At 44.5% G+C, this 24,399-nt stretch overlaps 1 protein-coding gene across 1 annotated transcript in view; it reads right to left on the minus strand.

The window, feature by feature from the left end:
* OSCAR (osteoclast associated Ig-like receptor) overlaps nucleotides 1-24,399 on the minus strand; it is a 31,875-nt gene that overhangs the window by 6,287 nt on the left and 1,189 nt on the right. Inside the window, exons 3-5 of the mRNA XM_061172524.1 lie at nucleotides 22,554-22,853; nucleotides 21,364-21,645; nucleotides 20,525-20,698 (exon numbers count right to left, since the gene is read on the minus strand). Coding sequence (XP_061028507.1) covers nucleotides 20,525-20,698; nucleotides 21,364-21,645; nucleotides 22,554-22,853 — 756 coding nt within the window. The remainder of the gene's footprint in view (nucleotides 1-20,524; nucleotides 20,699-21,363; nucleotides 21,646-22,553; nucleotides 22,854-24,399) is intronic.

Raw genomic sequence — 24,399 nt, forward strand, 5'->3', positions numbered from 1 at the left:
TTGTTAATATGATGTATCACGTTGATTGATTTGCGTATATTGAAGAATCCTTGCATTCCTGGAATAAACCCCACTTGATCATGGTGTATGATCCTTTTAATGTGCTGTTGGATTCTGTTTGCTAGTATTTTGTTGAGGATTTTTGCATCTATGTTCATCAGTGATATTGGCCTGTAGTTTTCTTTCTTTGTGACATCTTTGCCTGGTTTTGGTATCAGGGTGATGGTGGCCTCGTAGAATGAGTTGGGGAGTGTTCCTCCCTCTGCAATATTTTGGAAGAGTTTGAGAAGGATAGGTGTTAGCTCTTCTCTAAATGTTTGATAGAATTCGCCTGTGAAGCCATCTGGTCCTGGGCTTTTGTGTGTTGGAAGATTTTTAATCACAGTTTCAATTTCAGTGCTTGTGATTGGTCTGTTCATATTTTCTATTTCTTCCTGGTTCAGTCTCGGCAGGTTGTGCATTTCTAAGAATCTGTCCATTTCTTCCAGGTTGTCCATTTTATTAGCATAGAGTTGCTTGTAGTAATCTCTTATGATCGTTTGTATTTCTGCAGTGTCAGTGGTTACTTCTCCTTTTTCATTTCTAATTCTATTAATTTGAGTCTTCTCCTTTTTTCTCTTGATGAGTCTGGCTAATGGTTTATCAATTTTGTTTATCTTCTCAAAGAACCAGCTTTTAGTTTCATTGATTTTTGCTATTGTTTTCTTCATTTCTTTTTCATTTATTTCTGATCTGATCTTTATGATTTCTTTCCTTCTGCTAGCTTTGGGGTTTTTTTGTTCTTCTTTCTCTAATTGCTTTAGGTGCAAGGTTAGGTTGTTTATTCGAGATGTTTCCTGTTTCTTGAGGTAGGCTTGTATTGCTATAAACTTCCCTCTTAGAACTGCTTTTGCTGCATCCCATAGGTTTTGGATCGTCGTGTCTCCATTGTCATTTGTTGGAGAAGGTCTTTTTGCGTTGAGTTAATGAGGTGTTCTCTTAGCTTCAAGGACATACAGTTCCTTCCCCAAATCTGGGAAGTTCTCAGCTATTATTTCTTTAAATAAACTCTCTGCTCCCTTCTCCCTCTCTTCTTCTGGGATACCCATTATCCTAATGTTGCCCTTCATAATGAAGTCAGATAGCTATTGTAGAATTTCCTCATTTTTTAAGATCTTAGTTCTTTCTCCTCTTCTACCTGTATCATTTCTAGATTTCTTTGATCTTGCTAATTCTGTCTTCCATATGGTCTGATCAATTTCTAGTGCTTTCTAATGCATTCTTCATCTCATTTATTGATTTTTTCAGCTCCAGAATTTGTTTGGTTCTTTTTGAGTGTTTTAATCTCTTTGATAAAGTATTCCTTCTGTTCATTATTTTTATTTTTATTTTTTTGCCAGCACGTAGTACTCAGTCTTTTTTTTAAATTATTATTGGAGTATAGATGATTTACAATGTTGTGTTAGTTTCAGGTGTACAACAAAGCAATTCAGTTATACATATACATGTATCTATTCTTCTTCAGATTCTTTTCCCATATAGGTCATTACAGAGTATTGAGTAGAGTTCCCTGTGCTATACAGTAGGTCCTTGTTGATTATCTGTTTTATATATAGTAGTACGTATATGTTAATCCCAAACTCCTAATTTATCCCTCCCCCCCTTACCCCTTTGGTAACCATGAGTTTATTTTCTAAGTCCGTGAGTCTGTTTCTGTTTTGTAAATAAGTTCACTTGTATCATTTTTTTAGATTCTACATATAAGTGATATCACATGATCTTTGTCTTTCTCTGTCCGACTTACTTCACTTGGTAGGACAATCTCTAAGTCCATCCATTGTTCATTAATTTTATTCCTGAGCTCACTGAACTGCCTTTCTGAGTTTTCTTGTAGCTTGTTAAGTTTCTTCATGACAACTATTTTGAATTCTCTATCAGTTAGATCACAATATTCCATGACTTTAAGTTTGTTTCTGAAGAATTGACATTTTCTTTTTGTAATACTGTTTTACTGTGGTTTTTCATGGTGCTTGATGAGTTAGTCCTCTGCTGGTGTATTTGAAGTAGCAAACACCTGTCTTTTTTAGGTAAAGCTTTTTTTTTTTACTTGATTCTAACGATTCAACAGGTTAGTAATTAGAGGACTTTCTTTTTTCGGTAGGTGGTGCTATAGCGCAAGTTTTTTGTTTGTCTTACTTGAGCTGCCTCTGGCTATATTTGAGAATCGCCCCCCAACAGCCTTTGCCAGAGGTGTTGCCTGGTGCCCTTGTTGTCACTGCTTGTGCCTATGTGGTCACTGGTGCCTTGCTGCTGGTGATGTCACTGCTGTCACTGGCATCACACCCTGGGATGTTGGGATAGCAGGTGCCTCTGCTGTGTCCAGGGTCACCTGGATTGTGGGCACCACCTCCACTCTTCACCTGGTTTCACCTCTTCTACATGTTCCATTCCCCCCACCTTTAGATATACAGATGTGTGAAACTCTCCAGCATCCTGGTGTGTTAAGCGGAGGAACCCTTATTGAGTTATGGATGTTTTACTGGTTGAGGTTGAAGGGGAGAGACAAAGGGAGCATCTCACACCACCATGATGCTGACGTCACCTCCAAGGCTTTGTTTACTTTGATTCTAACAGTTCAAGAGATTGATATTTGAGAGCCTTTCTTTCATTTTCCAGAGGGTGGCGCTGTAGCACAAGTTTTTGGTTTCTCTTAGCAGAGCTGACCTGCTGCTAAGGTTGGGAGCGTGTGCATAAAAAAAAAGTTGGCAAAGAAAAACAGGCGGGGGGATGCCAGCAGAGTGGGGCAGGAGTATGCTTAGCACTTGAGCCTTTGGGGGTTCCCACAGCCCAGTAAGGGGAATCCTCAAGTGGGGATCCACTTTAATTTTTTTAAAAAATCCAATGGAAAAGGGAAAACACACATTCCTCCCCTGTCCCATGTACAGCTGCATTTGTATGTGTCTTTGTCAGCTCAGGTTGCTCTAAAAGAATACCATAGACAGGGTGGCTTAACCAACAAATATTTATTTCTCACAGTTAAAAACTCCAGTGCACAGAATTGACAAATCCAGCCCCAAGGATTTCTTTTTGCAGAGTCTTTTTTTTTTTTTTTTAATAAATTTATTTATTTATTTATTTATTTTTGGCTGCGTTGGGTCTTCATTGCTGCGTGCAGGCTTTTCTCTAGTTGCGGCGAGCGGGCTTCTCATCGTGGTGGCTTCTCTTGTTGCGGAGCACGGGCTCTAGGCGCACAGACTTCAGTAGCTGCGGCTCATGGGCTCAGTAGTTGTGGCTCGCGGGCTCTAGAGCGCAGGCTCAGTAGTTGTGGCACACGGGCTTAGTTGCTCTGTGGCATGTGGGATCTTCCTGGACCAGGGCTCGAACCCGTGTCCCCTGCATTGGCAGGCAGATTCTTATCCACTGTGTCACTGGGGAAGTCCCTATTGAAGTCTAGTTGGTTTACAATGTTATGCCAATCTCTGCTGTGCAGGAAAGTGACTCAGTTATATACCTATATACATTGTTTTTTTATATTCTTTTCCATTATGGTTTATCACAGGATGTGGAATATAGTTCCCTAGAAATGTTCTAATCTCATTATTTTACATGTAGCTGTCCAGTTTTCCCAGCACCACTTATTGAAGAAACTGTCTTTTCTCCATTGTATATGGCCTCCTTTGTCATAAATTAATTGACCATAAATGTGCAGGTTTATTTCCGGGCTCTCTATTTTGTTACATTAATCTATGTGTCTGTTTTTGTGCTGGTACCATGCTCTTTTGATTACTGTAGCTTTGTCGTATAGTCTGAAGTCTGCCAGGGTTTGTTCTTTTTTCTCCAGCTTTGTTCTTTTCTCCTCCAGCTTAGTTCTTTTTTCTCAAGCTTGCTTTACAAATTCGGGGTCTTTTGTGGTTCCATATGAATTTTAGGAGTGTTTGTTCTAGATCCTGAGAAATGTCATGGGTATTTTGATAGGGATTGCATTAAATCTGTAGATTTCTTTGGGTAGTATGGCCATTTTGACTATTAATACTTCTAATCCAAGAGCATGTGATATCTTTCCATTCTTTCGAAGCATCTTCAGTTTCCTTCATCAATGTTTTATAATTTTCAGAGTATAGGTCTTTAACCTCTTTAGCTAATTCATTGATTCTTTCCCCTCTTTGGTGAATTCATTTATTAGTTCTAATAGTTTTTGGGTGGAGTCTTTAGGGTTTTCTATATAGAGTATCATGTCATCTGCCTAACGTCAACTTCTTGGATTTGTTATTGTTATGGGTGAATAATGGACCATTAAGTATCTGAACTATTTTTTTCAGCTTCCTGTGAATCTATAATGATTTCAAATACATGTTAAAAGGGGGATATAATTGAAGAGAAAAAATGCAATCTAAAATAGACATGGGGGGACTTCCCTGGTGGCTCAGTGGTTAAGAATCCACCTGCCAATGCAGGGGACATGGGTTCGAGCCCTGCTCCGGGAAGATCCCACATGCCGTGGAGCAACTAAGCCCATGCACCACAACTACTGAGCCTGCGCTCTAGAGCCCACGAGCCACAACTACTGAGCCCGTGCGCCTACAGCCCGTGCTCCGCAACAAGAGAAGCCACCGCAGTGAGAAGCCTGTGCACTGCAACGAAGAGTAGCCCCTGCTCACTGCAACTAGAGAAAGCCCACGTGCAGCAACGAAGACCCAATGCAGCCAAAAATAAATAAAATAAATAAATTTATATTAAAAAAAAAAGCAAAGGAGTAGAAAGTTAAGAAAGCAAAGATGTTAAAAAGAGGAGATAGTGCAAGTGATGTAGAAATGAGAGTCAGGGGATGACTAGTCAATCACATAAATTAAAAAAAAAAAAAAATCCTCAAATCATGCAAAACCTTACCCGCCACCCAAATCTCAAGGTGATCACTGGGTTGTGAGGCCAAGAAGGGGGCTCTTGTCCGGTAGGACACACAGCACAATGCCCCTGGATGTTGAATGGTCCTGCCATTTTGCCCCAGAACCCACCATTTCTCCCCACCACCCATCTTTATCCATCTTATTCTTCTATACTATCCTGTGATGTCATCTCTAGATTTCATGGTCGGGGAGAGGACAAGAGACACTAGACTTCACTCCTGATCTTCTTTGTCACCCAAGTGTGTCACCCAGGGTGTGTCCTGAGTGTGTCAACACTGTAGAAAGTATAGTACCCCTCCCCTCCCCTGGTGCCATGGCTTCTAGAGACATCAGTGATGACAAAAACCACTTGGTTGGGGAAAAAGCACTTAGGGTTTGATGACACCTATTATTCCTGATGCTCTTGAAATCATAAGATATCTGGAGCCACTCCTGGGCACACACCTGGAGAAAACCAGAATTCCAAAAGACGCACCACCCCAGTGTTCACTGCAGCACTATTTACAATAGCCAGGACATGGAAGCAACCTAAGTGTCCCTCGACAGATGAATGGATAAAGAAGATGTGGTACATATATGCAATGGAATATTACTCCGCCATAAGAAGGAATGAAATCATGCCATTTGCAGAGACATGGATGGACCTAGAGACTGTCATACAGAGTGAAGTAAGTCAGAAAGAGAAAAACAAATACATTAACACATATAGGTGGAATCTAGAAAAATGGTACAGATGAACCTATTTGCAAAGCAGAAATAGAGACACGGACATAGAGAACAAACGTATGGACACCAAGGGGAGAAGGGGGGGGTGGGATGAATTGGGAGATTGGGATTCACATGTATACACTACTATGTATAAAATAGATAACTAATGAGAAACTCCTGTATAGCACAGGGAACTCTACTCAATGCTCTGTGGGTGACCTAAATGGGAAGGAAATCCAAAAAGGAGGGGATATGTACACATACAGCTGATTCGCTTTGCTGAACAGCAGAAACTAACAACATTATAAAGCAACTAGTCTCCAATTAAAAAAAAAAAAAGATATCTGGAGTCTAGAAATTAAGCCCCTTGAGGGCAGGGACTACATCCTCGGTGTTTAGAAAGTGCCTAGATTTTGGCAAATGTTCAGTAAATACGTGTTGACTGACTGAGTTGAAGTCTCAGTGAAGGCTTCACAACTATGTGAAGAGAGTCGTTTGCAAAGATTATTGAAGCTCCAGGAATCACAGTGATTCCCCCAATTCCTTGCCATGTGTTGCAGTCTCATTCCAAGACCATAACTACCCACATCAACTGAAGAGTGGGGGAAAGAGGTGGGGAGACCCTCGCCCTATGAAAGGACATCTAGCTGCTGTAAACGTAGTCTTCTGCCCTGAGGTATTTCTTTCTGCTCTCATAGAATGGTCTAAATGTATCTCTGACATTACAACTGGCCAGGAGTAATCTCCTTGGTGCCCCAAAGTAAATCTCAAAAATCTAAAATTGAAATTACTATTTACAATAGCCAGGACATGGAAGCAACCTAAACGTCCATCAGCAGAGGAATGGATAAAGAAGGTGTGATACATACATACAATGGAATATTACTCAGCCATGAAAGGAACAAAACTGGGTTATTTGGGCTTCCCTGGTGGCGCAGTGGTTGAGAATCTGCCTGCCAATGCAGGGGACACGGGTTCGAGCCCTGGTCTGGGAAGATCCTACATGCCGCGGAGCAACTAGGCCCGTGAGCCACAATTACTGAGCCTGCGCGTCTGGAGCCTGTGCTTTGCAATAAGACAGGCCACGATAGTGAGAGGCCCGCGCACCGCGATGAAGAGTGGCCCCCACTTGCCGCAGCTAGAGAAAAGCCCTCGCACAGAAACGAAGACCCAACACAGCCATAAATAAAAATAAATTAATTAATTAAATTAAAAATAAATAAATAGATAAATAAGAAAGATATATTAAAAAACAAAAACAAAAAACTGGGTTATTTGTAGAGACGTGGATGGACCTAGAGAGTGTCATATAGAGAAAGAGAAAAACAAATATCATGTATTAACACATGTATATGGAATCTAGAAAAATGGTATAGATGACTTTATGTGCAAAGCAGAAAGAGAGACACAGACATAGAGAACAAATGTATGGCTGCCAAGGGGGAAAGGGGTGGGGTGGGAGGAATTGGGAGACTGGGTTGACACATTTACACTATTGAAGCCAGAAGTAGGGTTGACACATACAAGCCCAGAAGTAGGGTTGCTGGATCCTATGGTGGTTCTAGTTTTAATTTTTTGAGGAACCTCCATACTGTTTCTGATAACAGTTGCCCCAGTTTACGTGCCCACCAGCGGTGCATGAGGGTTCCCTTTTCTGCACCTCCACCAACACTATATCTCTTATCTTTTTTTTCTTTTTCTTTCCTTTTTTTTTTTTTTTGCCACACTGCCTGGCTTGAGGGATCTTAGTTCCCCAACCAGGGATGGAACCCATGACCCATGCCCCCTGCAATGGAAGCTCGGAGCCCTAACCACTGGACCACCAGGGAATTCCCCTCTCATGTCTTTTTGATGCCCCCCCCACCTCACCCCCCCTGCCCAATTCTAACAGGCGTTGAGAAGTTGCAACAGAGACCCTGTGGCCCACTGAGCCTCTCTGACTTTCTGGCCCTTTACATAAAAAGATTGCCAACACCTAGGAAGATCACTGGATTCGCTGTTCACTTATCTTCTTGAGGTTTTCCCAACCGCTACACCCTTCATTCACACTCCACACTTTTCTACCCCAAACTAAGACCTTTTACATTTCCTAGTATGGCTCAGTGGAAAATCGGGGTCTTGGGAACTGCACAGACCAGAATTTGAATTCCGCTTCTCCACTGAGTAGCTGAGTGGGCTTGGCACGTCATGTCAGCTGTCCGTCTCAGGCGCCTCAAATGCAGAATGAGGACGAGAACCACTTCTGCAGGATTTTTCTAAGAGATGGAAAAGGACTTTAGGTTCGTGCAGTGACACGAGATTAAAATCCTTGAAACTGTGTGAGAAAGTCATTCTCTTCTCAGTTCTCTGTCTTGATCACATAGAAGAAGAGCACAGCTGGGTGCTAGTGTCCAATCCATATCTTTTTTTTTTAAATTTTTTAAACTGAAATATAGTTGATTTACAATGTTGCATTACTTTCAGGTATACAGCAAAGTGATTCAGTTATACATATGTATATGTATATATATATATATACACACACACATTTTTTCATATTCTTTTCCATTATAGTTTTTAAAAAATATTTATTGGAGTATAGTTGATTTACAATGTTGTGTTAGTTTCAGGTGTACAGCAAAGTGAATCAGTTATACATATACATGTATCCACTCTTTTTTTTAGATTCTTTTCCCATATAGGGCATTACAGAGTATTGAGTAGAGTTCCCTGTGTTATACAACAGGTTCTTATTAGTTATCTATTCTTTTCCATTATAGGTTATTATAAGATACTGAATATAGTTCCCTGTGCTATACAGTATGACCTTGTTTATTTTATATATAATAGTGTTATGTTGGGACTTCCCTGACGGTCCAGTGGATAAGGCTCCATGCTCCCAATGCTGAGGGCCCAGGTTTGATCCCTGGTCAGGGAACTAGATCCCACATGCATGCTGCAACTAAGAGTTCACATGCCACAACTAAGGAGCCCAAGTGCCTCAACTAAGGAGCCAGCGAGCCATGTTAAGGAGCCCTGGAGCCGCAACTAAGAAGCCCTCCTGTGGGACTTCCCTGGTGGCGCAGTGGTTAAGAGTCTGTGCTCCCAATGCAGGGGACACAGGTTCGATCCCTGGTCTGGGAATATTCCACATGCCGCGGAGCAGATAAGCCTGTGCACCACAACTACTGAGCCTATGTGCCAGTGAGAAGCCCACGCACCACAACAAAGAGTAGCCCCCGTGTTGCAGTGCGCGGGCTTCTCATTGCGTTGGCTTCTCTTGTTGTGGAGCACGGGCTCTAGGGCACGCAGGCTTCAGTAGTTGTGGCGCACAGGCTTAGTTGCTCCGTGGCATGTGGGATCTTCCCAGACCAGGGCTCGAACACGTGTCCCCTGCATTGGCAGACGGATTCTCAACCACTGCACCACCAGGGAAGCCCCTGACCAGTGTTTTATTGCTTCCTTCTTTACCATAAATTGACAACCATAGATCTCCTGATAATGGAGAAAAGACAGGGGTGTAGACTTTGAATGATTTGGGGACCTCAAACTAAAACCCCAAAAGTGTCTGGGAAAATGATCCCAGATCCAGTTTTGCAACTTTATGTTCAGAAATGGACCAAGCTATGGTTGCCTTCGAGGGTGGAGGGACGTGGACCAGGATTGTACTTATGCCTGATATGCTATAATTATAATAGTAGTTATTAGAGTAATAGGTAAATTTTATTGAGTGATTTTTCTTGTGAACTCATCCTTTTTTCTTTTTCCTCCAGTGGAAGAGCTTTTTTTGTTTTAAAACTCATCTTTTTAATCCCCAAATATTTTAGTACACAGATGTCTTCATTAGATGAGAATCTTTTTTAAAAATATATAAGCACCACAGCAGTATCACACTAGGAAAACCAACAGTACTTCCTTGATACTATCTGATATCCAGATAGTATTCAAATTTCCCCAATGATCTCAAAAATGTCCAGTTTTTTAAAAAAAATCAGGATCCAAATCTTTAAACTACAAGTCTACAAACTGCATTTGATAGATATGCTAATTTAAATAAAAAGAAATTCTCAATCTTTTGTTAAAATGAGAAACCAAGCAAATCACAGGTTTTTATTGTTTTTTCCATCCTTCTTTTGGAAGAAGAACAAAAATAGTCCTGAGGCTGTGTTGTCTTGATAGGTCTTACTTGTCTTACCATTTAGGAACATAGAAAAATCAACAAGGCAACAAATTATCAAGGAGGAAAACCAATTATATAATTACAGGTGTTTCTTGGAAAGTTATTTTCAAAAGATGTGGCAATGATTTTTTTAAGTCTTGAGATTCTTATGAGACCCTTTTGTTCAAATACCACTTCTGTGTGTGAACTTATTTCAACAGAGAAGAGAACAATTTCGTAAGAGTTATGAATACTCATGTAATTGTCCACATTCCACCAGAAAACAAGATTGATGTTCTTGGGAATGCTTTCAACTTGGCACTTTATCTAACCAGATTCCTTAAATCAGTTTTATGACTCAGAAAGATCTTCATCCTTTGTTTAGGGGTTTTTATGAAGGTTCCATTACATAGACATGATTGATTAAACTATTGACCATTGGTGATTAACTCAATCTCCAGCCCCTCTCCCCTCTCTGGAAGTTGGGAGTGGTGATGAAAGTTCCACGCTTCTAATCAAGACTTGGTCTTTCTGATGACCAGCCCCTAGAGACCCACCAAGAGTGGCCTCATTAGAACACAAGGCACTCCCACCACCCTCACTCAGGAAATTACAAGGGTTGTAGGAGCTCTGTGCCAGCAGCCAGGAACAAAGACCAAATACTTTTTTAGTATAGTATAAGAGTCAAATCTAGACTACAGCTAAGCATTTTTATATTCTGCAGCTCCAATCTGAGGGGGACTGGGCAGAAAGACATCTCATCAGAACCCAGGAAGCAATGAGAAACTGTCTCATGAAAGCCTCCAGGGAAGATAAAAAGGTGAGTAAGAGGGAGTTCCCTGGTGGCCTAGTGATTAGGATTCTGGGCTTTCACTGCCGTGGCCTGGGTTCAATCCCTGGTGGGGGAACTGAGCCACGAGGTGCAGCCAAAAAAAAAAAAAAAAAAAAAAGAAGTGAGTGGGAGATGGGAGATAGCAGCTGCTCACAAGCCTCTCATTTTCTCATGTTCCAGGAGGATCATAAGCTTTTTTTTTTTTTTTTAAGCTTTCTGCCAAGACTCAGATTGGCTACAGTTCAAGCCTCTGACTAAATGAATATGTGAAAAGTTTCCAGGATGCCATAGCAGAACCACCCCCTTACCATGGCATGAACTTTCCATACTTCTTTAGATATAAGCAATGGATACAAGATCTCCAGAAGCATGCTGTTATGAGGCTGTCTGTGTCTCCCCCGAATTCTTATGTTGAAACCCTAGCTCTAGATGTGCTGGTATTATGGGGCCTTTAGGAAGTAATTAGGATGAGGTCATGAGGGTGGAGCCCCCATGATGGGATTAGTGCCCTTGTAATGAGAGAGGTGAGATATCTCTCTCTCTCTCTCTCTCTTTCTCTCTCTCCCTCTCCCCCTCTCTGCAGCTGTCTGCAAGCCAGGGGAGGGCTGTCACCAAAACCATTCTTTGCACTCTGGTCTCAGACTTCACAGCCTCCAGACTGTGAGTAATAAGTTTCTGTTGTTCAAGCCACCCAGTCTAGGGTATTTTGTTATAGAAGTCCTAATTGACTGAAACAGGTGCACAAAAAGACGGTAACATTGGGAATTCCCTAGCGGTCCAGTGCTTAGGACTCGGGGCTTTCACTGCCATGGCCCGGGTTCAATCCCTAGCCACGCAGCGAGGCAAAAAAAAAAAAAAAAAAAAAAAAAAAAGACGGTAACGTTGATTGGCTCTTAGGAGAGGTGCCTGGAGCCAGGCGGGGCAGGGAGCCAGTAGTGGAGACAGCCGGCAGGGGGCGCTGTTCATTCTCTCGCTCAGGTACCCAGACTGATGGAGAGGCCAGAATCTCTTCTCAAGCATTGCTGGTCACTGTGTCAGGTGGAACAGAGAGCTGGGAACAGAGTGACACTCGCCACTGCCATCCACGACTCATCGTCCGGGACAGAAAACAAAGCCCGCGAGTGCCGTCGTATTGGGCCCCTAATGAGGTCAGGGATTTTGGCGCTGAGCAAGGAAAAAGATATGACCACAAGGTGGCAGTAGCACACAAGGAATTTTCTTTGGAGGCTGTTTTGACAGGTTTGCATGTGAGGAGGGTCCTCGCTGCTTGAAACCTGCCAAAGGCAAAGGGCTGGGGGCTGCTACCCAGAAGGGGAGGTGGGCTAGGGAACAAGAGGGCTATTGAAGAGGAACCTTCTGGGTCTAGGCGCTGTTGTTCCCCTGCACAGGCAGGGAGCCTCGGGTCAGAGAGCTCCAGCCCACAACAGTAGTTTGGGGTCTTGTGGTGGTACAGGGTTTACCTATGGCTAGCAGATGCTGGCTGCAATTTCTTGGGGTATGCAAAGGAGGCAGGCTCTAACTAGTTAAAAATCTGCTTATTGGTTCTATATTTTAAACAATTGCATGTGTAAAAATTTGAGTTTGGCGCCAATGGGCTTTTGAGCGAACGGATCTCAGCTTGCTGTGAAGAAGTACACGCATATACGGAGGCCTTCTTTGGCTCTTCTATATACTAGTGCCCCAAATGGGGATCATTTGGAGATCCTTGGTGTTGGGGCAAAAGGCAGGCCGCCCCAAAATGTGCTTCAATGGCATATTGATTGTTTTGAATTACAGTTACTACCCAAGCCCAAACTTTGCATTAAATTCCTTACTAATTAAGCACCCACATCTAAGTGTTTTTTGTCCTGTCAAATCCTCACAAATGTATTGTTTGTGTAAAAATACATAAAAGCTGCCTGCTTTTGTTCACTCTCTGAGCATCATTTTATTTTAATTTTTAACATTTATTTATCTGGTTACACCGGGTCTTAGTTGCAGCATGCGGGATCTTCGTTGCGGCATGCATGTGGGATCTAGTTCCCTGACAAGGGATCGAACCCGGGCTCCCTGCATTGGGATCGAGGAGTCTTAACCACTGGACCACCAGGGAAGTCCTTGGGTTTTTTTGTTTTTGTTTTTTTTTTTAGGTATAGTTGATTTACAATGTTGTGTTAGTTTCAGGTATACAGCAAAGTGATTCAGTTATACATATACATATATCCATTCTTTTTCTGATTCTTTTCCCATATATGTTATTACAGAATATTGAGTAGAGTTCCCTGTGCTATACAGTAGGTCCTGGTTGGTTACCTGTCTTACTGTTAGTCTGTCTTGTGTCAATGTTATTATTAGTCCAGCCACAAGAACTCAAGGGGTAGAGGGGGAAATTTCCCCCTCCCCAACACTGGCAAACAACAGAAGTGACTACCATGTTGTCTTTCTAAGAAAGGGGCATGCTGATTTTTTTTTTATTGAAGTATAGTTGATTTATCATGTCGTGTTAATTTCTGCTGTACAGCAAAGTGACTCTGTTATACATATATATACATTCTTTGTCATACTCTTTTCCATAATGGTTTATCACAGTATATTGAATATAGTTCCCTGTGCTATACAGTAGGACCTTGTTGTTTATCCATTCTATATATAATAGTTTGCATCTGCTAATCCCAAACTCCCATTCCATCCCTCCCCCACCCCCTTCCCCTTGGCAACCACAAGTCTGTTCTCTATGTCTGTGAATCTGTTTCTGTTTTGTAAATAAGTTCATTTGTATCATATTTTAGATTCCATATAAGTGATATCATAAGGTATTTGTCGTTCTCTTTCTAACTTACTTCACTTAGTATGATCATCTCTAGGTCCATTCATGTTGCTGAAAATGGCATTATTTCATTCTTTTTAATGGCTGAATAGTATTCCATTGTATATATATATACCACATCTTCTTTACCCATTCTTCTGTTGATGGACATTTAGGTTGCTTCCATGTCTTGGCTACTGTAAATAGTGCTGCTATGAACATAGGGGAGGGGCATGCTGATTTTAATGGGACTTATTTGGGAAGTGTTCACAATGTTTTATTCCCATATTTCCCTTGGAGAGAAGGAAAATAAATAAATATTTAATGCATGATAAGGAAGATGCAGGCTTAGAAAGAGAAGTTCATCTAAGAACTTTTCTAGAAAATCCTTCCTAGATTCTAATCTGCATGATAGCCAGGGCCATGTTTGTCAGATCTCCCTTTGAGTAACAAACTTATTATTATAACTTACAAAGTCGAGCATAGGTCAGCTTGACACTCCGGCTTTACCTCTACTACATTTTCTCTCATCCTTTTGCTATCTGTTTCAGCCACATTGACCATCTTTCAGGTGCAGCCCTATTATGTGCCTGTAGTGAGTTCAGGGATTTCAGTGCTGACCAAGGAAAAAGATGTGACCACAAGGTGGCAGTAGTACAGGACTTTGAGTCCCTCACCACACTCACCTTGCTTCCTCCACAGGACCTTTGCACATGCTGTTCCCTCTGCTTAGAACACCCTTCCAGACCCCTAGTTAACATCTGCTCGTCTTTCAGATCTCACATCACTTCTTCAGAGATCTCAATGATGAGATCAAATCTTCCTTTCCAAACTCCCTCTTCTTTTTGCTATAGTTGTAATGGTGGAGATGGCTAACGGTTTCCCAGCAGCCAAATTTCCCTTCTTCCTTTAAGTAACAGAAACCCCCTCCCATTTTTAGAAGGGCACTCTCTAGAGCCTGTATGCCCCCACCTCCCCAGACACTTTTGCAGCTAGACCTGGCCTGTAAGTTCTGGTCAGAGACATGTTCAAAATCTGGTTGCTGCTCTTAAAAATAATTGTATGAGCCCTCTCTCTCACTCTCTCTCTCTCTCTCTCTCTCTCTCTCTCTCTCTCTCTCTCTCTCTCCCCCTCCCCATCCCTCTCTCTCTTTCCTTCCCTCCCTCCCTCCCTCCCTCTTCCTTTCCTGCTGGCTCTGAACCACATATGAAAGCTACATGTTGATAAAAGCAAAGCTGTTGATAAACAGCTCTAGACTGTTCAGTTATGTACTGTTAAGTGAGAGAGAAATAAAATTATAGGTAGTTTTTTCTTGGGGGTTTGTCACGGCAGCTTAAAGTGCCCCCTAATCAAGACGGTGAGTATAAATTTCTCTGTGAGCTTCAAGAGAGTAGAGTTCATGTCTGCTATTACCCCCCCATGTAATTCCAGCACCTAGCACAGTGCCGTGCCCATGGTAGCCATTCGATAAACGTGCAATAAGCAGATGAACGAGACCTTGGGGGAAGCAAGCGCGGGGACAAAAGTAGACAAAAGTAGCTAATAGCGTTCATTTTTCTATTGCTGTGGTAACAAACTGTCACAAACTAAGTGGTGTAAGGCAACATAAATGTTTTATTTTTCCGTTCAGGAGGTCAGAAGTCCAAAACAGGTCAGCAGGCTGTGTTGCTTCTGGGGTCTCTAGCAGAGAATCCAATTCCCTGTCTTTTCCAGCTTCTAGAGGGGCCTGCATCCCTTGGCTGTGGTCCTGCATCACGCTGACCTCTGCTTCCATCTTCACATTGCCTTCTCAAACTCTGACCCCCTTGCCTCCCTCTTAAAATTATTATGTTGAATCCACCCAAATTATCCAGGATAATCTCGCCATATCATGATTCCTAATTAAATCACACCTGTTAAGTCCCTTTTGCCATGTATACCATATTCACAGGTTCCGGGAACTGGGATACCAGATGTTTGGGGGACCACTATTCTGCCCACCATAAAAGGGTAAACATATGGAGCCTTCGTATGTAACCTTCAGCACGGAGAGTCATCCAGTCAGAATGTGCACGTTTCCTAAGACCGCCTGTGTGCCAGGCCCTGGAGATGTGGAGATAAAGTGACCTGGTCCCTCTGGGCAGGAGCGTGTGCTCTAGTCTGGGAGAGAGGGTTAGTACATAGCATGATAAATAATCACGGTATGATAAGGCACTGTGGGAGCACAGATGGGTCAGGCAAGAGTCTGCAGAGGAAACAGCATCTAATCTGAGACCTGAAGGATGAGTAGAGTGAAGCAGACAAGAGAAAACAGAAAAGAGAGACTGTACCAGATGCATCACATCTCCTTATGGACATCTTGGAAACTGAGAATTTATGGGTGACGAACAAAGGAAACGCTGTGTCAAAAACCGTAAATCACTTTGCAAGTGTTCGAGGTGGTGACATTCCCCTTTCTCTTCCTCATTTAAAAGTGAAAATGGGGGAGGAGACTGAAGCCAATAAAATCTAAAAGTCTTGACTCAACAAACTGGAAGAGATTGTCGTTGGTTTTAGGAGACAGCCGCAGGGGAGGGGGAGGGCAGTCTAACCCCACAGACTCTGAAGTTCCAGGTTAAACACCTGTATGTGTCTCGGAGGGCTGTTGGTGATGACGAGGAATAATGTATGTGGATCATCTGGTAGAGAGAAGTTAATAGTAGAAACGGAAATTAGTGTTGTGACTATTATTCACTCAATAAGCATTTATTATTTTAACTGAAGTATAGTTAATTTACAATGTTGTGTTAGTTTCAGGTGTACAGCAAAGCGATTCAGATATATATATATCTGAATACATATATATGTATTCTTTTTCAGATTCTTTTCCCTTATAGGTTATTATTGATACTGAGTATAGTTCCCTGTGCAATACAGTAGGTTCTTGTTGTTTACCTACTTTATATATAGCAGTGCGTATATGTTAATCCCAAACTCCTAATTTATCTCCCCTACTCACCACTGCTGTCCTCTTTGGCAACCACAAGTTTGTCTTCTATGTCTGTGAGTCTATTTCTGTTTTGTAAATAAGTTCATTTGTATCATATTTTAGATTCCACGTATAAGTGATATCACAAATATTTGTCTTTCTCTGTCTGACTTATTGCACTTAGTATAATAATCTCTAGGTCCATCTACGTTGCGTCAAATGGCATTATTTCATTCTTTTTTATGGCTGAGTAATATTCCATTGTATATATACACCACATCTTCTTGATCCATTCATCTGTCGATGGACATTTAGGTTGCTTCCATGGCTATTGTAAATAATGCTGCTATGAACATTGGGGTGCAAGGATCTTTTCAAATTAGAGTTTTCTCTGGATATATGCCCAGGAGTGGGATTGCAGGATTATATGGTAACTCTATTTTTTAGTTTTTTAAAGGAACTTCCATACCGTTCTCCATAGTGGCTGCACCAATGTACTTTCCCACCAACAGTGTAGGAGGATTCCCTTTTCTCCACACCCTATCCAGCATTTATTCTTTGTAGATTTTTTGACGATGGCCATTCTGACCAGTGTGAGGCGATACCTCACTGTGGCATTGATTTGCATTTCTCTAATAATTAGTGATGTTGAACATCTTTTCATGTGCCTCTTGGCCATCTGTATGTCTTCTCTGGAGAAATGTCTATTTAGGTCTCTGCCCTCAGTAACCTTTTATTGAACACTTGGTCTCTATGAAGCCTTGTGCTAGTCACTGGGTTATCTACTACTTTTGGGTATATTGGATAGATAAATGCATGGGTAGGTTGGTGGATGTGGGGTAAGTAAATGGGTGAGTGGATTAATACATTGATTGATTAATGAAGGGAGAAATGAATGAATGGATGTAAGAATGAGTGATGATAAGGGCAAATGGAAGAATAGATACGTGCAAATGAGAACCAGTGAACACAGGATGGATGAATAGATGGAAATAAGGATAAGAATCAATGAACGGGACTTCCCTGGTGGTCCAGTGGCTAAGACTCCACACTCCCAACGCAGAGGGCCCAGGTTCAATCCCTGGTCAGGGAACTAGATCCCACATGCCGCAACTAAGAGTTTGCATGCCGCAACTAAAGATCCCCACATGCCACAACTAAGACCTGGCACAGCCAAATAAATAAATAAATAATTTAAAAAAATAAATAAATAAAATAGTATGTGCCATTGAAAAAAAAGAATCAATGAACGAATGGATGGATGACAGAATGAATGCATGAGTAGGTAGATGAATGGTTGAACGAGTGAATAGACGGAGCCCAGTTGAAGAGCAAACTCACCGTGAGCCCCCCTGGTGCTCCACTGACTCTCCGTATGACTTAGGGGGACCTTCACGTTACCTATATCTATTCCACCGTTTTCCTCTCTGTAAAGCGGGCAGATTGGATTTGATGACTTTGCAGCCCCATCCAGGTCTAGTTCTCTCCTTCAAACCTTGATCTCCCACATCCTCGATCCCACATGTGCCAGGGGGATTGCCCTGGAAATGCTCTACTAGGGTCCCACGTTGCTACTAAGAACAAACCCAGAAAGTTCCACTCAGAGTCTCTCCTAGCTCTTCAGCAAGTCAATGCATGCAGGCAGCTAATTGGACTTCACAACTCAATTCTGCTTCATCTCACAGTGAAGTACCCTAATGACACCCACTAAGAGAACTGGGTGTTGAAATAATGCCGTTTTATATTGTTTACCCACAACTTAAATTTCCCAGTCTTTCTACAGGATCTGGTTTAGGTCAGTTTCTGAAACAAAAGAACACATCAAGAAATACTGCTCATGGGCTTCCCTGGTGGCACAGTGGTTAAGAATCCACCTGCCAATGCAGGGGACACGGGTTCGAGCCCCGGTCCGGGAAGATCCCACATGCCGCGGAGCAACTAAGCCCGTGCGCCACAACTACGGAGCCTGCGCTCTAGAGCCCGCGAGCCACAACTACTGAGCCCGCGAGCCACAACTACTGAAGCCCTCGTGCACAGACCCCGTGCTCCATAACAAGAGAAGCCACCACAATGAGAAGCCCGCGCACCGCAACGAAGAGTAGCCCCCGCTCGCACCAACTAGAGAAAGCCCGCACGCAGCAACAAAGACCCAACGCAGCTAAAAATAAGTAAAATAAATAAATTTATTAAAATAAATAAATAAATACTGCTCATCTTTCCTCAAATCGTGTGTGTGTGCGCGTGTGTGTGTGTGTGTGTGTGTGTGTGAGGCATGGGGATCGTTACATCAATGAAGGGAATCATGGCCAGCCTTTTTTTTTTTCTTTTTTTTAAATGAAAGCTTCTTTATTTATTTATTTATTTATTTATTTATTTTTGGCTGTGTTGGGTCTTCGTTTCTGTGTGAGGGCTTTCTCTAGTTGCGGCAAGCGGGGGCCACTCTTCATCGCGGTGCGCAGGCCTCTCAGTATTGCGACCTTTCTTGTTGCGGAGCACAGGCTCCAGACGCGCAGGCTCAGTAGTTGTGGTGCACGGGCTTAGTTGCTCCGTGGCATGTGGGATCTTCCCAGACCAGGGCTCGAACGCGTGTCCCCCGCATTGGCAGGCAGATTCTCAACCGCTGCGCCACCAGGGAAGCCCCAGCATTTTTAATAAACTAGAATATGTCAGTGCATCCATGCAATAGAAGTAAATATTGCTTCGTGGAACTTGAATTTTAGTTTATATATATAAAAATGGATAAGTGTACAGGGTTGAGATACAAACTTTGCTTCTTAATCTATGTCCTCTCCCCAAAAGGGGGGGATGAGGGGAGTTAAAGCAGCTGATCTGAGGTTTTGCCATCTTTCTCCATGTGTTGGGGACAAGTTATCTCTTTAATTCTCTCTAGAACTGAGATGGTAGATTTTTTAAAAAAAATTTATTTATTTATTATTTTTGGCTGCATTGAGTCTTAGATGCGGCACGCAGGATCTTTCATTGAGGCGTGCGGGCTCCTCTTCAGCTGTGGCATGGGCTTAGTGCCCCGGGGCATGTGGGATCTTAGTTCCCTGACCAGGGATCCAACCCGCGCCCCCAGCATTGGAAGGAGGATTCTTAATCACTGGACCACCAGGGAAGTCCCAAGATGGTAGATATTTTTAGTTTCTCCTTTCAAAGGTGAAAACTCAGAAGGATCTGTAGGTTGCTCAAGGCTACCCACCTAATGAGTGGTGGGGCTGGGACTGTCCAAAAAAAAAAAAAAAAATGGAAGTCATCCTCTTCTCCATAAACTGGGAAGAGAGGAAGGAGAAGTTGGAGATTTTAATAAAAACAGAAGAGGATGTGTGCTCCACCCAAATTAGGCATAAATCAAGAACACATGAGTGAGTGGTAAGACTTGGTTAGAGACGGAAAATGTGTGTATGAGCATGAGAAAGGCATCAAGATTAGCCAGATAAAATTAGAAGTTAAACTAATAAATTCAAGAGAAAATTGTGCAAGTAGCCAGGGCTTCCAGAAGGAAGATTATAGGGTCTAGGTCAAAGGTCTACTGCACACACTCCACTTGCTGTTGCCTTGGCAACAGACCCCCCTTAATGATAATGACGGTTCAAGGAAAACAGCTGTGAGCAAATGAAGCTGTAATTGGAGAAGAAATTCTATGGTGGTCTTATCTTGGTCTGCCTTTGGGGAGGGTCTGAGTAGGACTTTGGAAGAGGTTTGCTTGGCAACCAAGAGTGATGTCATGACGGGAACGACAGTGAGTTGTGTAAAAGGTGAGCTGGAGCATGAACAACTGGAAAACAACAACTAGAATTTCACTTGGGATCTGTGAGTCGGATAGAAATAGCTTTTATACGGTAGCTAACATTTAATGAACATTTTCTGTGAGCCAGTCACTGTTTTAAACCCTTCATATGCATTGTCCGCTTAACCCTAATGAAGTGGGTATTTCCAGTGCTCCCATCTTGCAGACAGAGCAACCGAGGCTGGGGAAGGGACGCTCTCCTAATATCCCACAGGGAGCGAGCAGCGGCACGGGGCTTCCAGCTCAGGTCTTCCTGGCGAGGAAGGCTTAACCACACCGATAGTGCCTCCCGCTGATCTGGGAGGTCCTGGAGAAATGACCCAAAAGGAAGATCCAGGGCGTGGTGCAAAGGTTATTGTTACTCGGGAAGCTGGGCTCAGCGGGGAGGGCTGTGGGTCTCCTGGAAGGGCGGTCCAACCCAAGGGATTCCAGCTTCTTCACCATCCTCTCTGGGAAGTCTTCTCTGTCCTCTGAGGCTCAGGCCCAGATGATAACCAGGGGCGCGATTCTGGCTGCGCCGGTCGAAAACGACCAGCGTGCCCAGAGACATGAGGACCAGGCCCGCCAGCCCCAGGCGGACGAGGTTGCCCTGGGTGTAGTCCAAGGAGCCCGAGCCTGCGGGGCCAGCAAGGGAGAGAGGCGATCAGCGTCCGAACCACAGGTTCGGCCCACCCTCTGGCTCCCTAACCTCCAGAGTGGAGTTGGGACGCAAATCCCAGTCTCAAACTTGAGGTGGGTCGATGGGAGCAGGGGCCCCGGACCCCTGGGTCTGAGGGGGGAGGGGCAGGGGGCCCGGACCCCTGGGTCTGAGGGGGGAGGGGCTGGGGGCCCCGGACCCCTGGGTCTGAGGGGAGGAGGGGCTGGGGGCCCGGACCCCTGGGTCTGAGGGGGGAGGGGCTGGGGGTCCGGACCCCTGGGTCTGAGGGGGGAGGGGCTGGGGGTCCGGACCCCTGGGTCTGAGGGGGGAGGGGCTGGGGGTCCGGACCCCTGGGTCTGAGGGGGGAGGGGCTGGGGGTCCGGACCCCTGGGTCTGAGGGGGGAGGGGCTGGGGGCCCGGACCCCTGGGTCTGAGGGGGGAGGGGCTGGGGGCCCGGACCCCTGGGTCTGAGGGGGGAGGGGCTGGGGGTCCGGACCCCTGGGTCTGAGGGGGGAGGGGCTGGGGGCCCGGACCCCTGGGTCTGAGGGGGGAGGGGCTGGGGGCCCGGACCCCTGGGTCTGAGGGGGGAGGGGCTGGGGGTCTGGACCCCTGGGTCTGGGGGCAGAGGGCTGGGGCCCCTCACCGGCCGCGCTGATGACCAGCGGCTCGCTGCGCTGGGACAGCACGTAGGGGGCGGAGGGCGTGTGGTAGTAGCAGCTGTACGTGCCGGGCGCGCGGGCGCCGAGCAGCGGGAAGTCCGCCCAGGGCTGCGCCGAGTCGCGGTACTGCAGCGGGGCCGCCACGCCCTCGCGGTACAGCGCGAAGCTCATGCCCCCCAGGCGGCCGGCGCAGCGCAGGCTCACGTTGGCCCCGGGCGCCACCACCGGCCCGGGCAGCGCCACCAGCGACGGGCGCGGCAGCTTGTCTGCGGGGGAGGAGGACCGGGACAGCGGGGCTTGGTCCTCTCTCCCCTCCCCTTCTCTCTCTACCCCCCTTCGTCCCCCCATCTCCCCCCCACTCTTCCCGCTTCATCCTCTCTCCCCTCCTCCCCGACTCTTCCTACCCCCCATTTTCTCTCCCCTCCTCCTCCCTCCTTCCTCTTTTCCGCTCTCCTTTCCTCCCTCCCTCTCCCCCCTCTCCTAGTCTCTCAGCCTCTGTCTCCCCCTGCACTTCGCTCTCCTCTTGTCCTGGCTAGTGTCTCGACGTCTCTCCCTTCTCTGTGGGTCTCCCTCAGCTTCTCTGTGTCCGTATTCCTCTCTGTGCCCTTGTGCCTCTGCGTCTGTCTCCCTCCCTGTATGTCGCTTTTTCCCACTGTGCCGGTGCCTCACTAAAATTCTCTGTTTTTAACGTCCCACTTGTTCGTGTTTCACTCCCCCGGGTCTCAGAGGGTGCGTCTCTCCCAGGGTTTCTCAACCTCAGCACTAGTGACTTTTTTTTTTGGATCTTAGTTCCCCGACCAGGGATTGAACCCGCGCCCTTGGCACTGAAAGCGCGGAGTCCTAACCACTGGACGGCCAGGGAATTTCCACTAGTGACATTTTTGGATAGATCTGGATAATTCTTTGGGCGTGGGGTGTTGGGGGGTTGTACTATCCTGTACACTGTAGGATGGCTACCCATGGGATGGCAGTAGCAAACCCTTCCCCAGTCGTGACAAGCAAAAATGTCTCCAGATGTTGCCAAACTTGGGGTGGGGGTGGGGGAGGTACAATCGCCCCTGGTTGAGAATCACCCCTGTTTCTCTGGTGTGTTTTCTCTCTCTCTCTGCCCCTCCTCCCCCTCCCTCATCCCACCTGTGTCCCTCCTCCACAGCCCCCTCCCCCAGGCTCTCACCTGTCACCAGCAGTTCCAGGGCATCACTGGGGTGGGACCAGACACCTGGTCCCCAGTCTAGCCTCTGGTAGCAGCAGCGGTAATTGCCCCCCTGGTCTGGGGTCACCTCCTCCAGGAAGAACTCCGCCAGCGCCGCAGATACATCCCGGTAAAGCACAGGAGCAACCTCTCCAGACTTCAAGAGTGCAAACCTCCAGGTGGGCTGGGGTGCCCGGCACCTCAAAGTGACGTTGACCCCGGGGGTCACAACTGCAGCTGGCTGAGCCCCCAGCCACGGCTTGGGGTATGAGGCTGGGGGGACTGAATAAATGGGGCTGCCTGGGTCCTCAGGCTTCCTAGGAGCCCAAGGAAATGAGGGGGCAGCTGGGGTAGGAGGAGAATCTCCTTGAGAATCACTGGCCCTTTCTCAGCCTCAGTTCCCTGCTTGTAAAATAGGGGAGACATTGGACCCCAACCAAGGCTTGTCAAAATTAGCTGCAAATCAGAGGAGCAGGGCATCAACTCCTGACCTTTACTCCATGGTTTTTAAACATTACTTCAAGGGATTGGGTCCCAGAAATCTGTGATTTCAAATTGCCCTCCAGAATATTTGTACATATTTGACATATTTCAATAATTGCCAAAACTTGCTATTTGGGGGAAAAAATTGTTGGATCCCTACCTCACACCATTCCCCAAAACTAAATGCAGATTAAAGAACTACATGTGTTTTTTTAAAAAAAAAAAAACTATAAAAAAGTATTAGCAGAAAATATAGGAAAATATATTTGTCTTGGGGGTAGAGAAGGCTGTCTTAAAATATAAAATGAAAAACTCAGAAGGGACAAGGTTAATTAAGTTGACAGCTTCAACATTTTTAAGCTGTGTATGAGAAAAGACATATAAATGAAGCTAGAAGACAAGTGACAGCACTGGCAGAAATGGCTTATTCATAAATCACATAGGTTATGAGTGTAGAAAGAAATCCTAGAGCCAGTTCAACTGAAAGTTGGGCAAAACATATGAATAGGCAATTCACAGAAGAGGAAGTCCAACTGACCAAAACACATTTGGGGGTTATGATGTGAAAGTTGTCCAACCTTAGTGATATTATTTTTAAAAACTAAAACAATAGTAAGACATTTTTGCCTCTCAGGTTGTCAAAAATTTAAATAATGGTTAACATTGTGTTTGGGTGAATATGTAGTAAAACAGGCACTTAGGTGCACTCAGTTGCACCTTTTGAGAAGTCATTTTGTCAGTTTCTATCAAGACACACAAAGGGCATGGCCAACCACCCAATAAGTCCACCCTAGACAAATGCACTTACATGGGCACAAAAAGCTTATACAGAAACGCTCACTGCAGCAATGATTGTGAGGGGAAAAGTTGGAAACAACCTAAATATGCATCAAGAGGACCAAGTAAACTAGAATCCAGCCGTACAATGGCAAATGCTAGACAGCAGCTTTAAAAAAGAGAGAAAAAGGTAGAGCTAGCTATAATGACATGGAAATGTCTCCAAGAGAGATTGCAAAGTGAAAAATGTAAGATGCGGAACAACGTGAGTCACGAAATATCAATTTTGCTTTGGGAGAAAAAGAAGTACAAAAATACATACGTGTGTTTGAAAGCATGGAAATTTTTTATAAGGATTCAGAGATTATTTAAGGAAGATGAGGAAGGGGAAGAAGGAGGTTGTTATATGTCCCTTGATAATAACTTTTAAAACCATGAATATATGTTAGCTTTAACATTTAAAAAATAATTAAAATAAATTGATAGCTAAGGTATTAATGGTTTTCCAGGTGATTCTTATTTGAAGTTGGAGTGTAATGGAGGGAAATTGAGAGGAAGAAGAGGTCTC

Source organism: Eubalaena glacialis, chromosome 18, assembly GCF_028564815.1.
Source record: "Eubalaena glacialis isolate mEubGla1 chromosome 18, mEubGla1.1.hap2.+ XY, whole genome shotgun sequence".
Lineage (NCBI taxonomy): Eukaryota > Metazoa > Chordata > Mammalia > Artiodactyla > Balaenidae > Eubalaena > Eubalaena glacialis.